This window comes from Anabrus simplex, chromosome 2, assembly GCF_040414725.1.
Source record: "Anabrus simplex isolate iqAnaSimp1 chromosome 2, ASM4041472v1, whole genome shotgun sequence".
NCBI classification, from domain to species: domain Eukaryota; kingdom Metazoa; phylum Arthropoda; class Insecta; order Orthoptera; family Tettigoniidae; genus Anabrus; species Anabrus simplex.
The window spans coordinates 1,139,345,987-1,139,361,446 of NC_090266.1; the positions used below are offsets into that span (position 1 = coordinate 1,139,345,987).

Sequence of the window (15,460 nt, forward strand, 5' to 3'; positions counted from 1 at the left end):
TCTTCATGGCGTATACGCCGAATCTTCCATGTCCTGTCAGGATCTGCGACAGATAGTAATCTACGTGCCGATGTCTACATTTAAGCCAGTCTCCTATGTTGGGTATTAGCTTTTTTGTCCATTGGCCAACATCGGTTGTGCCATCCCATCGGTCTTGCCAGTCTAGTGAGAGTTGGTTCCTCGAGGCTTTCTTTTCCTCAGCAGATATAGTTGCACCCCTTTCATGCCAAAGTTTTCTCTCTTCAACGAGGAGGTCAGTGGGAATACTGGCAGCTACAACTTGTAAAGCTGCTGTCGAAACAGTTCGATATGCACAGGTAACTCTGAGCAGCATTTTCCTCTGTACTCTTTCCATAGCTCTTCGGTGAATCTTCCTCCTGAGTGCATTGTGCCAGATAGGTGCAGCATAAAGTAAAATGGAATATACTGCAGAGCACATAATCTGTCTCTTAACTGTTCTTGGTCCCCCGATGTTAGGCATAAGTCTGGCTAATGCCGATGCCTTCTTCTCTGCCTTTTGGATTACTGCCTTCACATGTGCACCAAATGTGCAATTCCTGTCAATAAGAACCCCAAGGTATCGTACAGACTTTCCTGGGATAATCACTGTATCATTTAATAAGAAACGGACATTTTTCCAATTTCTGGAACCTTTCAAAATTACAGCCTCAGTCTTATGTGGAGCCAATCTCAACTTATTATTTACCATCCAAAGGTTAACTCGCCTCAGTGATTCATTTACTCGGAAGGTCAGTTCTTCTACATTCTCTGCTATTACCACTATTGCAAGGTCATCTGCATAACCAATAAATGTTGTCCCTTTTGTCAGCTGCAGGCGTAAGACACCATCATATAGAATGTTCCACAAGGTGGGTCCTAGGACAGATCCCTGTGGAACGCCAGCACTCATTTCAAGATATTCTAAATTCTTCGTCCTTTGAAGTACTTAACGATTATTTGTTGTAGATACTGAGAAATGTTAATCCTACGAAGTTCTCTCAAAATAATGCTCCAAGAAGCAGTGTTAAAAGCATTTTTGACATCTAGCGTTATCAAGGCAGCCCATTTCTCACCGCTTTCTGCCTGTATTTGAATCACCCTCTCAATAGCTTGGGTTGTGGTTCTACCCTTTCTAAATCCAAAGTGGTTCGATGAAAGTCCTCCCTGTTGTTCAAGTTCTTTCTCCAGTCTAGTTTTAATCAATCCTTCGTAAAGTTTGCTCAAGGTGTTTAATAAGCACAGTGGCCTGTATGCTGATGGATCTAATGATAGTTTCCCTGCCTTCAATAACAGCACTAGCTTGGCTACTTTCCACTGATCGGGGAATTCACGCTTTTTTAATAAATCATTGAAGACTGATAAGATCCAACCAGGTGTCACCTCAACTGCATACTTAATGGCTTCTGGTGGGATTCCATCTACACATGGTGCCTTACCAGTCTTCATATTGCGTGCTACCTCCTGTAACTCAACCACAGTGAAGGGTTCTGCAACACAAAAATCTGATTCCGTTTCAAGTCTGTCATTAGTACAAGGGAACAACTCCATTGCTATGGCTTTCCTTCTATCGGCTGGGAGCTGAACTGGTACCCTGTTGATTATTCGACCGGTCACTATCTTATATCCCGCTCCCCAGATATCACTGTCTACATCTTCGCATAGCTTTTGCCAGAGATTTCTCTTAGAATCCTTTATTAGCTTCATTAGTTGCCTCTTTGATGCCTTATAGTCAGCTACTAATGGTATTAAGTTGACCTGGCTGATTTTTTCCTAGATCTTGTAAGAATTCGTCTCTTGCGATTGCAGTCTTTCCTTTGCATGTCTATTTCATTGTTCCACCAGTAAGGAACTCGTGTTTTATATTTTGTTGATCCCCTCAATCGGCTGGTCCTACAAGCATCTTTAAGAGCAGCAGTTACATCTTTTAGAGTATGTTGCACTGTATCTACAGTTTGTGACATCCACTCGATTGCAATTTTAAAGGTTTCCCAATTATAGTTCCACACCGTTTTCGTGATACCATTAAGCTTCTTCGATCCCTTAACTTGAAAATAAATAAAACGATGGTCGCTGAGAGATTCATCTTCCATAACTTCCCAGTCAACAATGAATGATGCTATACCCTGCGTTGAGCAGGTGACGTCTATGAAAGACTCTGAGTTCCCTCTGGAAAAAGTTGGTAAGATTCCAGTGTTATGAACCACCAAGTCTAGGGTCGTTATCCATTCTGCCCAATATTCTCCCCTACGATCTGCAGTTGGTGCCCCCCACAGAGGCGACTTGACATTTAGGTCTCCGAGAATGATAGATTCAATACCTGACGCCATGCAGTCCTGAACTATTGCATCTACTTCAGCTTTGAAAATATCAAAAGGGATGTTAGGAGAGATATAGCAACAATAAATCTGATATTGCTGAAGTTGAATACACAAATATCCTTCTTCTGCCCTTATGCTTAGCACCTCCAACTTATCATTTAAAAAATATGCAGCTACATCACATCTTTTGTCCGTGAACCAACCACCTTCGGCTACTCGCCTTCTGTTTGGCTCGCTAACAAGCACTAAGTCTACTTTCTTTTCCAAGGCTGTCGCATACATGATGTCATGACTGTCGGATTTCCTCATGAGATTCGCCTGCAGTATGTCCATTATTGGTCGTTTAAATTCAACTTCCTTGCCTCTAATATTAGCTTCCTCTAAGTAGGGCATTTCATTTGATCTGAGCGGTGGCCCTCCACTTGGCACATGGTGCAAAACGAAATGTTCCCACAGTCCTTCGCCAAATGGCCTTCTTGTCCACAATTTAGACAGCTCCGTGACCGGTCATCCTTAACGTCGCAGTGTGGCGCTTTATGTCCAAATCCAAGACATTTAAAACACCTTGCAACTGTAACTTTTTCCTTCACCATACAGGTTGCCCATCCCACATTTATTTTCTTTTTCTTTAACAGTATTTTCGATGGTTCCGTTGGCAATATTACGGTAGCATTCAGATTTCCGAACCTCCCCGGTCTTACGGACGTAATATTGATCTGAGATTCTTCCACAGCAGCTTCTAAGGAGAGTGCTGCTCTGAGATAGTTTTCATTTAAATCCGGATCCATACCGTACACTAGAATTGTTGTCTCCTTCCTTTTTGTTGAAACCTCTATTTCCTTGACGTTTTTAGTTATCTCACGTTGTAATACGCCAGCCTTGCCTTTGCCTTCTACAGTAAGTATAAGGTCATCCTTTGCTGTTTTCCTTATTCGTTTTATTTTAAGGCCAATTTTTTCGATGTTTACTCCTTCCTTTACTGTTTTAAGCAATTCGGCGTACGTTTTACCCGCAGCTTTGCACGTAACTGTTTCCTGAGTATTGTCATTTAAGGATTTCTTTTTCGATGTTAATCCCACAGAAACAGCCTGTTTTACCTGCGTTTTACCCGATTCCAAGCACCCTATTTCAATATCACTCTTACGAAACATCCATTCCAAGATTTTCCTTATATAATTCCGATCAAGGGTATCCGGGATAGTTATCAGCACCTTCTTTCTTGCATGAGTCTCAATTATCTCTCTCCAGTGGGTGAGACATGAATACAGGCTCTGCAGGTCACTTACTCCATCTTGATTAAATGAATATGGTATTACATATACATATCGCAGCTTCTCCCGCTCTCCTCCTCGACTCGTGTAGGTTTGCGTAACAGTGCGCAGGAATTCCGTCTTACCTTCCTCCAGATTAGAGTTCAGCAAGTCAGAGATTTCTGTATGCATATTCTTCATGCTTCTCATAATTCCATCCTCCTCTGTAAGATGTTTGGGATTTACAACCATTGATATATCCCAATCAGTCCATTTCCCTATATTTCCGGATATGACGTGCGTGTTACTGTAAACACAGTCAGGCCATTCCTTATCCAATACCTTCGCAAACTCGTCAAAGCACGTAGCTTCCAAGAGGGTCTGCTCAATATCTAGCACTCTGTCACTGAATTGCGCCTGTGTCCCAACATCACGGGTTATTTTCTTACTGGAGGTAGTGCCCTGTTCCAAATCACTCCTAGCCTTTGGATCTTCATTCACATCAAATTGTTCCCATTCCCACGAACGACTACGGATTATTTCTGCCATTTTCCCCATTTCTTTAATACCTTTCTATTATCTCCGCTTTGGTATTGGGAGTCATCTTAACTAATGCTAATAAGTCTTCACTATGCTTGACTAACTTATCAATTTCTAGTCGCATCTCTTCTAATCCTACTCTTTGGTTTATAGTCTTCGTACTCTGTAGTAGTAGTAGTAGTAGTAGTAGTAGTAGTAGTAGTAGTAGTAGTAGTAGTAGTAGTAGTAGTAGTAGTAGTAGTAGTAGTAGTAGTAGTAGTAGTAGTAGTAGTAGTAGTAGTAGTAGTAGTAGTAGTAGTAGTAGTAGTAGTAGTAGTAGTAGTAGTAGTAGTAGTAGTAGTAGTAGTAGTAGTAGTAGTAGTAGTAGTAGTAGTAGTAGTAGTAGTAGTAGTAGTAGTAGTAGTAGTAGTAGTAGTAGTAGTAGTAGTAGTAGTAGTAGTAGTAGTAGTAGTAGTAGTAGTAGTAGTAGTAGTAGTAGTAGTAGTAGTAGTAGTAGTAGTAGTAGTAGTAGTAGTAGTAGTAGTAGTAGTAGTAGTAGTAGTAGTAGTAGTAGTAGTAGTAGTAGTAGTAGTAGTAGTAGTAGTAGTAGTAGTAGTAGTAGTAGTAAGGTCGAGTCTGTGAAAAATTGAAATTTTCTGGTCGACATTTAATATAACATATGCCATTCTCTTAACGTTTTCATGTCACAAACCACCCATTGTTTGGGGTCCTTGCTTTGTTGCTTGTTACGTTATGTGTCATCTCCTCTTATCTGATGGACACATTTTAATTTTGGTGGCTTTGATGTTTATTACGGGATTTTGGTTGGGCGTCGGTAACTGGTTGGTTCTGTTTATATTATTTTTCCCTTCATATCCTTGATTTAGTTGGGATTGTTTTCCGCTATAATTTTATTATCATTTAGTCTTGCTTGGTTAATTTGTGTAATTTTTTTCGCGGTTGGAGCCACAAACTTCTTTGTATGTGTGTCCTTGTGTGTGACTTGTAATTATTTGTGTAGGAAGTGTAGCAAATTTCAATTTTAATTAGAGTTAGTAGTTGCGGGCCCGTATACTGATGATCATCCATCTAAATTATTAATGAATTTCCCGGATACTAATTATCTACTCTTTATCGTTCAAATTTCTATGTCATGGTTGCAACCCATTTTAATTTTAATATCTTAGTCTTTCTATACCTTAAGTAAACGTTATTGACAATTTTATTTAATGATATGAGTTTTAAGTTTTCCAATAATTGATTATTTGAAGAAGCCTAGGTTGATATCAGCTTAATTTATCGTAATTTAAAATTCATTATGTAATATTGTTTCTCGTTTTAATTTTGTTTGCGTTTTAGTTTTTAAACGTATTTATATATATAACTCTACATAACATTCCATTTTTAATGTATTAAGTACAATTATATAATTTGGTTTTAATCTTGCCTCTTATTTAGTAGCTGTAGCTAGTAATATTTACCTGGCAACCCTTCATGCGTTAATGTTAAGATCCAGCCTTTTATCCTCCATGTTTTGGCCCTTCACGCGTTGTATTTTGTGCTACTGCCCTCATGGTACGTAATTGTGTTTTGTTTTCATTTTGCTATTTATGCATTTGCATTGTTATGTCTGTGTACATCTTAATGAAGTTGCAATATTACTCGTTACTTCTTCTTTTTCTTTTACTTCTTCTTCTACTACTTCATCTGTTTACCCTCCAGGGTTGGTTTTTCCCTCTGACTCAGCGAGAGATCCCACCTCTACCGCTTCAAGGGAAGTGTCCTGGAGCTTCAGACGCTTGGTCGGGGATACAACTGGGGAGGATGACCAGTACCGCGCCCAGGCGGCCTCACCTGTTATGCTACTGTAAACAGGGGCCTTGCTGGGGGAGGGGAAGATTGGAAGGGATAGACAAGGAACAGGGAAGGATGCGGCCGTGGCACTAAGTTACGTACCATCCCGTCATTTGCCTGGAGGAGAAGTGGGAAACCCCAGCTGTACGTTAATTAAGGCCACGGGCTCTTCCTTCCCATTCCTAGGCCTTTCGTGTTCCATCGACGCCATAAGACCTATCTGTGTCGGTGCGACGTAAAGGCAATAGCAAAAATAAAGTGCTTCCTCACACTTCCTGCAATAACTATGAAATGGGAACGTAGCTACGAAATCTAAAACTGCCGACCATATACGGATTATTATGCTATTTAAATCCAAAATATAAGATCAAATTTACCACAAGCACACGAAATGAAAGTGTTACATCTATGCATTGTTACAGATACACGTAATGTGTTGGGCTACATTAATATCAAAATAAAGTAACTTAGAAGAAATAGGAAATTACCTGCAATGTTAGGGTGAAGATCCACATGAAGTCCACCAGTAGAAATGTGCACATAAGATTCGTGTGGATAGTATTCCGCAGACAACGGAGATCTCTGAAAACAGTCGGAGAAACAGTTACAAAGTATCACTTAGCAGTATAACACAACAAGGGTAATTCAAAGGTCACTTAGGTTATTTCATGGTGAACTGTGTGTGAAATTTCACGCAAAAACTCACAAGATGTAAAGTATAGTATCGTTTCTCTCCGTAATCCTAAACCTAAACTAAAAAAGAGCTGTATGTAGAGTAATATGGGAATGACAGTTTACAGCATGAAGTCTGAAAGGTTGAAATGCTACTGGTCAGTTGTGTGACCATGTAAGTTGGTTCTATAAGGAATCTGGGGTGAAATGACCGTTTCTACTAAAATTCAATATGTATACCTGTTTTAATTTTTAACACAGCAGGCTCATTACGTCCTATGCAGACAGTAGTAGCCTTATACCCGTGATAAGGAAAACTGAGAAGGTCCATTAGATTAGTCATCTAAGTTTCAACTATATGATACGGTACCTTGAATTTATATTATGTATTAAACATCTTTAACAAACGTTGGGGGGAGGGGGGTTATTTTTGGGATCAAAAGAAAAATATTCCTCTAAACACATGTTCTTCAATGCATTGATAATGAGCTACAAGCGTTGCACATAGTCACTACAATAGCATTATGACGTCCTTTGCCGACTTTGCTCGTCGACGAGGCCACATTTGGAAGATGTGACGCCACAGAGCTGCATAATAAACACACCCCGGCAGATGAAAATCCCCATGATATAGTTGTCACTAATCAACGACAGTGCTTTGGACGCAGTATATAGTGTGGCATTATCCATGATAAACTGATCGGCCCGCACATGCTGCCCCGACGATTGAACAGACCAGCGTATCTGACCCTCTTCAGGTACACGCTGCCGGTACTATTGGAACATGTGCCCCTAGTAGTTCACTGAACCATGTGGTTCGTGCACGACTGGCATCCAACAGACTTCAGTTTGTATGTACGCCAATTTTCCGACACCACCTTCCCACGACGGTGGATATGGCGTCGAGGTCCAGTGCACTGGCCTGCCCGGTCTCCTGACCTTTATCCAATGGACTTTCATCTGTGGGGACACATACAAAATGTAGTCCACTCTAGTTCTGTTAACGACATAAGCGACCTGGAACAGCGCATCAATAATGCTTGTGCAGCTGTTCGACAGAATCCAGGTATCTTCGAGTGCCTTCGCTAGTCTATGATAAGGCTGCTCATGGGGTACATTTTGAGAACATCCTGTGGTGTGGCCAGGGTGCTCCCTGTAACTCCATCGCATGTAATTCTTTAACAACGCATTGTAGGTTGTATGTTCATATGGACATTTCTCTTCCCTTATTTTGACTCCAGGAATCGCCTTCCAAAGTTTGCTACTAATGTTTGGATACACCGTGTAATGTGAGTTCTCTGTTCTGATGAATACAATATCTTCCTTGGCTAGCCTAAGCAAACCCTGTTTACATATTAATATTCTTATATATTGTTAAGCCCTATGCATGTTAAAGCGCATTTTACATTCTTTCTCCTTTCTTTTTTTAAAATCTGTTTCCCATCCAGGGTTGGTTTTTGCTTCGGACTCATCGAGGGTTCCCACCTATACGGCTTCATGGGCAGTGTCCTGGAGCGTGAGACATTGGGTCGGAGATATAACTGGGGAGAGTAAACAGGTGCTATGCTGAACAGGGCCGGAGTTATGTACCATCCCGGAATTTGCCTGGAGGAGAAGTGGGAAACAACGGAAAACCACTTCAAGGATGGCTGAGGTGGGAATCGAACCGACCTCTACTCAGTTGACCTACTGAGGCTGAGGGGACCCCGTTCCAGCCCTCGTACCACTTGTGAAATTTCGTGGCAGAGCTGAGAATCGAACCCGGGCCTCCGGGGGTGGCAGCTAATCACGCTAACCACTACACCACAGAGGCGGACACATTTTACATCATGCCGAAAATTTTCAGATAAATTGGTATTTAGTTCTATTTAATAATGCGAACGTCCCCTCTATAATTTTGCAATGCTTCTCATCGTGTGGTACTGAATATTCACATATCGTAGTTGGGCCTGGGAAAATCACTATGTAGTACAGTATATTTCAGCTTGGAACTCTGACCGGAAAGGATCTATCATCTAAGGTTCAGTAATGCATGAAGTAGCCTATATCAACGAATTTTCGTCCTGAGTGATATTTCTGCTACCGAGCTCGATAGCTGCAGTCGCTTAAGTGCGGCCAGTATCCAGTATTCGGGAGATAGTAGGTTCGAACCCCACTATCGGCAGCCTTGAAAATGGTTTTCAGTGGTTTCTCATTTTCACACTAGGCAAATGCTGGGGCTGTACCTTAATTAAGGCCACGGCCGCTTCCTTCCCACTCCTAGCCCTTCCTTGTCCCATCGTCGCCATAAGACCTATCTGTGTCGGTGCGACGTAAAGTCACTAGCAATAAAAAGAAGATATTTCTGCTGCGGATCAGTATTTCTCGGATATCATTATCACATAGCGGTCATTCGAGGAACAACTACGATATCTTTTGTAACGTGAGATCTTGTTTGGATGCACACGAACTTCATTATCCTAGCGGTGGGGGCTAGAATTGGCAGTTGGCTGTGTAGGTCACGAAATCTTCCCTATACGACTTCTGAGACACAATGGCACCTTCTCCTGATCTTTGTGTGGAGCGTTGAATACTCCAGAATTCGTTTCGTAAATAGCTTTCTTCTATAGTAAAATATTTTGATTGTCAGTTTTGCTATACATTCACTTGCCGACGTCCATTACACTCGTTTCACTAGGAGACCGCGAATTATGCCATTTCCAGAACTTTATTCGGTAATGAATTAGCAGAGAATTGAACGAGTTGCAGTAAGGTTTTATCAGTGTTATCAAAATTAAAATATATGGTTTGAGGTCATTAACCCGAAAATAACCCGTCGAATGGACATTACCCCGAATCCGAAACACTGAAAGACGAAATCCCGAAAACCTGTTTTCCCGAATGAACATTTCCAGGAAACTAATAATCCCGAACAGTAAGAAATTAAAAGTGCATCCATTCAAGTGATGTTTTAATGCAGGTGGAAATCAAGCACTACAAAGAAATTACAAATTAATAACGTTATGGCCAACGGGACGTTTGTAATCCAAGTTAGTGTTGTTATCTGTATGTTCCGGGTATCCTTTTTCTTGCTTGTAGCGACAACCACAGCTTCCTAGACGCAATACGTATTCTTCTTCCTAGCTGCAGTTCTTCGGATAAGCACCCATTCTACCAACGCGACATAAAATTTTGGATGATGTATTCCTAATAGAAGCTGAAAGCAGCTCTGCCACTCTTCACTGAGATTGATTGTACGCTCATCTTCCGTTGTGGCATTTTATTGAATCCATGGAGAAATAGGGAAGGGTAGAGGTTTAGCACGTCTCCTATAACTCACTCGATAACCACAAATGCAATTCTAGTCGAAGTACAGTAGAACATAATTAATCCGGACTAATTGAGGCTCTATATTGTCCGAATTAAGGAAAGTCCAGATTAAAGCAAATAACTTATTAAATGATCCCTGGTAGATATTTAAACGCTCTATTTAGTAAAGAGTACGTCTGTAGTACATCATTTTAAATTTAAGAAATACAAAGTTTATTTAATGTACAAGACTTAATGCAAAATGCCCTACAACATAGAGAATAACTTGTGCAGTACAAAATCAGAATCTGGAAATCAAGGCACACCTTCACTGACCACACTTGACAAGCTTATTGGTTTGAAGAAACTGTTAATCTGTAGTTGTCTTACTTTGACGTTAATATTTTTCATAATTAATTCATGCAGATGCCTCAGATGTTCGTAATATGGCAGATATGTTTTCAACGTTTCTATCTTCAACATATTTAATGAAAATGTTTAAGTGAACTTTAATTTAAATAAGTTTTTGCTTAGGGCTAGTAATATCACCTGCTTCATCTTGGTCATGTTCATCCGTTTCAGAGCTTTTTTTTTTGCCAGTTGCTTTACGTCGCACCGACACAGATAGGTCTTACGGCGACGATGGCACAGGAAAGGGCTAAGGGTGGAAAGGAAGTGGCCGTGGCCTCAATTAAGGTACAGCCCCAGCATTTGCCGAGTGTGAAAATGGGAAACAACAGAAAACCATCTCCAGGGCTGCCGATAGTGAGGTTCGAACCTACTATCTCCCGAATACTGGATACTGGCCTCACTTAAGCGACTGCAGCTATCGAGCTCAGTAGAGCTTTCTTTTATTTCATTTATATATTAAGTATTATTGTTATTAAACGTTTGTTCGGATTAAGGAAAGCCTGGACTAATGGGGTCCGGGTCAATGAGGTTCTATTGTAGTCAAATATGGGCAAAACTTCGCCCCAGGTTCCTTTGTTCGAAGCTCTTCAAAAACGTCACTGATATTCTCATTTTTTTTTACAATTTGCTTCACGTCGCACCGACACAGATACGTCTTATGGCGACGATGGGACAGGGCTAGGATTGGGAAGGAAGTGACCGTGGCCTAATTACATAGCATTTGGCGGGTGTGAAAATGGGAAACCATCTCCAGTGCTGCCCATAATGGGGATCGAACCAACGATCTCCCAAATGCAAGCTGATAGCTACAAGGCCCAACTCACGCAGCTACTTGCTCTGTTCAGAAGGAAGTAATACTAACGCCAACATCATATGGATATGTATCTTGAATTCTCGATTCTCCAAATCGTTTCTAAGTTTCCTGCAAGCTCCTAATTGTACGTACGTATATATATATTATTCTTGATAAAAAAAAGGCACAATACTTGACAGTCGGTAGAATTTTGTGTGGCGATATTGATGATCTTTATTTGAAAGTCGCACAACTTCGACGCCCATTTTCCTAGTCTCATTCAAAATTTGTTGTAGGACAGTTGTTTAGGACTGATAGGTTGGCCGCGTCTTTTCTACCTCCGTAAAATCTTCTTCAAACTCTCTCGTTCAGGTAACATAGCGAGCACTCGGATTGAACCGTAGAAAGTATGCCTTCTTCACGCGTGCCGGCACTCAGTCTACTTCTCAGTGCTTCAGCTTCCGTATTTTCTTGATTTAGGGCTTGGCTATGCTCTTACTTATCAAGACCTTCCAAAACATTTTGTGATTCACCATGTCCCGTTGCTGTTGCTCTAGCCTTACATTCCTTACTCCTTACTTTCTAGCCGTACCAATATGTTCTCCCGTTGGATAAAACCTTTCTTTTAACATAAATATAACAAGGAAGTCGGAGTTCTACGCCTCTACCAACAGAATTAGTAATTTGGGAGTCCATATTTCACTGAAATTGGCTTTAAACCAAACGTAACCTAATGAATAATTTTCACATACATATTTCACGAAATTTAGCTATGAACAGCACGTTAGCTCGTTACCTGGCAACATTACTGCATATTATTCCATTCCCGTGATTGTTCTTTCGGGCGTTATGTTCATTCAAGAAAAAATATAATAACGATGTTGTTGTTGTTCTTACGTCCCACTAACTACTTTGACGGTTTCCGGAGACACCTAGGTGCCGAAAGTTTGTCCCGCAAGAGTTCTTTTACGTCCCAGTAAATCTACCGACACGAGGCTGACGTATTTGAGCACCTTCAAATAGGACCGAACTGAGAGAGGATTGAACCTGCCCGGTTGGGATCAGAAGGCCAGCGGGTCAACCATCTCAGCCACTATGCCCGGCATTCGAGAAAAATTGTTCGGGTAATTCGACTCTGGCAATTGGATTCGGAAAATTGTGCGTTCGGGCTTATGCTCATTCGAGAAATTCGATTCGGGATAAGGGGTGATAGCAAAAATACCGGATGCTACAGGTTCCCCTATTTTTCCTGACCATATGCAAGATGCTAGGAATTAAATGTCTCTTATTCCCATCTTCCGCAACATCTTGCAGCAATTCTATGTGCAGTTAGCCCGATGTAGATTTCCCAGCATAATACAAAAACGGTACAAGAGGCAGTAAGTGAGACCCATCTCAAAAACACTGTACCATTTTATGTAGAGCGGTGTCCAATACTTTTAAAATTTGTTTTTATATTATACTCGTAAAGACATTCATAATTAAGGTTTAACTTCCTTAAGTCCTAAAAGTAATATTTCACCTTTAAAAAATAAAGCACACATAAGAAAGTAATAATACCATGAGACTTTCACATTGCAAACGGCTACAACGAATGAAGCGCACTGCAATTATTGTCAACGTCATGACACACCCATTCAATCAAGCAATTGCGCAAGTTCGACTTGAAAAACGACTAACAGCGGTCCGAAATTCATACGTAGGGTACATGAAAGAGCACATCGTAATTTTTGCACCATTGTGCGAACACCTACTCCACGGTTAGCGCAAAAGCAAACATTATGTATTCACATGATGATTACGTGAGAAGAAGAATTTGCTTCAAGTAGCACCGACACAGGTAGCTTTTACGGCGACGATGTGATAGGAAAGGCCTACGAGTGGGAAGGAAGTGGCAGTGCCTTAATTAAGGTACAGCCCCAGCATTTGCCTGGTGTGAAAATGGGAAACCACGGAAAACCATCCCCAGTGCTGCCGACAGTGGGATTCGAAACCATTATCTCCTGGATGCAAGCTCACAGCTGCACGTCCCTAACCGCACGGCCAACTCACCCGGTTATGATTATGTGAATATGGTACTACTTTATGGGGAAGTAAAGCAGAATTCACGGGAATCCAGACGCTTGTATCCAGAACGATTTCCTGGACAAAGGCTGCAAACTGTGGATATACTTCGAAGTGTTGAAAGACGCTTGCGTGCTGCTGTTGCTGATGATGAAATGAAATGGCATATGGTTTTTAGTGGCGGGAGTGTCCGAGGACATGTTCGGCTCGCCAGGTGCAGGTCTTTTGAGTTGACTCCCGTAGGCGACCTGCGCGCCGTGATGAGATGAAATTATGATGAAGACAGCATATACACCCAGCCTCCGTGCCAGAGAAATTAACCAATGATGGTTAAAATTCCCGACTCTGCCGGGAATCGAACCCAGGACCCTCTGAACCGAAGGCCAGTACGCCGACCATTCAGCCAACTAGTCGGACGATGATGATGATGCTTGTTGTTTAAAGGGGCGTAACATCGAAGGTCATCAGCCCGCGGTTGCGTGCAACGGGGTCATTTCGTACATTACTCCCCCGTTCGGGACGCTCCAGTGATGTCTGGAAATAGCGAGGAAGCCGTTCAAATCGCAATTGCGTACAATCCGCGTACAAGCTCAAGGGCCATTGGAAATAAACTGAACATCAGCCATGTATCTGTGTTGCACATATTGAACCGCAATAAATTCCACCCCTACCATTAACAAGTACACCAGGAATTTCTCGCAGATGAATTTCAAGGACGGATGGAATTTTCGCAATGGATATTCCAAAAAGTTGAACCTGAAACGGATTTCTTTACGGACATTCTCTTTAGTGACGAATCCATATTTCACAACAGCGGAACTGTTAATCGTCACAACTTCCGTTGCTGCAGTGAAGAAAATTCTCGCTGGGTACGGGGAGCTCGATTTCAGGTACAATGAGGAGTCAAATTATCAAATACACTAAGTTGAATGTGCTCCAATAAATCAAACTTGTACTATATCAAAACTTCATAGTTATTACAGAATATACAGTATTACTGAAAAGTATATTGACTTATTTTCTTTCTGACATGTTTTCTTTAAAAAGAATTGTGCCTTGTTTTGGACTGAAATTCATCATTTAACCCTGGAGAGTGGGCGTCACGGTCTTTTCGACCGGGTTCAGAGATAACTGTTTATAGTTCTTAATGTAGCTGGCCGCTAGCTTCCATCCCCTCAGTACATTTCCTTGGACTCCTCCAGTATTAGTATGCGTAAACAATTCACCGCTTACGCTCCTCGGTTTCAGCCTAAGTGCATTGTTCGACGGACCCGGTCCAAAATTCCTGGCGCGCCTTATGACGTATGCGTGTTTATGAGTGAAGTTTTATTTGATGTTTTCTGTTCATATAGTGAAAATATGCCAGTTTTTTTATTTTCCTGTAAATTAGTGCCTTCGTATGTACTGAAGTTCAACACATCATGGATAAAAATAGGTAAAGAGAAATCGAATAACTTTTAGAAAAGGAACATTCGCCAAATGTTAGGACTCCCTGAAGAAGATCAGCCCTCTGCAGCTCCACAAGAAATAGAAGGACATGGAAGATGCGCCTACTGCAACAGAAGAAAAGAACAGAAAAACCGAGAATAGATGCCGTGTACGCCAGCGACATATCTGCGAATAACACTAGTTAGTAACATGTGTTCTCTGCGGTACGGAAAGTCAAGAATCAAGTGATGACGCAGAATGGACGTCAATTGTTTAACATCCAACTTTTTTTATTGTTAAAGTACCTTTCTAAATTATTTACAAGTTAGTTCAAAATTAATTACTAGTTTTTTGACTTTAAAAATAGTTTCTTGCTTAATTTGTGCTAGTTTTTCCAGACCCGGTCAAAATACCGTGCGCGCCTCATCACGGGGTTAATTTTACGCGCCCTCTCCAGGAATAAAAATTATACATGTATTTTACAATATGACAGATAAAATAATTACCACTTCTAGTTAAATTCATAGTAGTGGAGGCATCCATAAATTTAACAGCACATAATTTTGAACTCAAACGTAAATCTTAAGTTAAACCTCGTATTTAGAAGATCAATCAGGTGATATGGAACAGAATTATGTTTAAGTTTTCCTTACTAGTAACAAACGTAATATTTTATCTATCGTAATTACAGGTATTGTAATTATTATGTACAATGCGACTTAATATTCTTTTGATAACCTGGGAATAATAATAATAATAATAATAATAATAATAATAATAATAATAATAATAATAATAATAATAATAATTGCTTTACGTCCCAATAACTACCTCATTAGTTTTCGGAAACACAGAGGTGCCGG

General features: G+C 40.8%; 1 protein-coding gene across 1 annotated transcript in view; it reads right to left on the bottom strand.

Moving 5' to 3' along the window:
* Positions 1–15,460, bottom strand: part of LOC136863809 (diuretic hormone receptor-like) — a 368,577-nt gene that overhangs the window by 333,642 nt on the left and 19,475 nt on the right. The window contains exon 3 of the mRNA XM_067140148.2: positions 6,430–6,523. Coding sequence (XP_066996249.1) covers positions 6,430–6,523 — 94 coding nt within the window. The remainder of the gene's footprint in view (positions 1–6,429; positions 6,524–15,460) is intronic.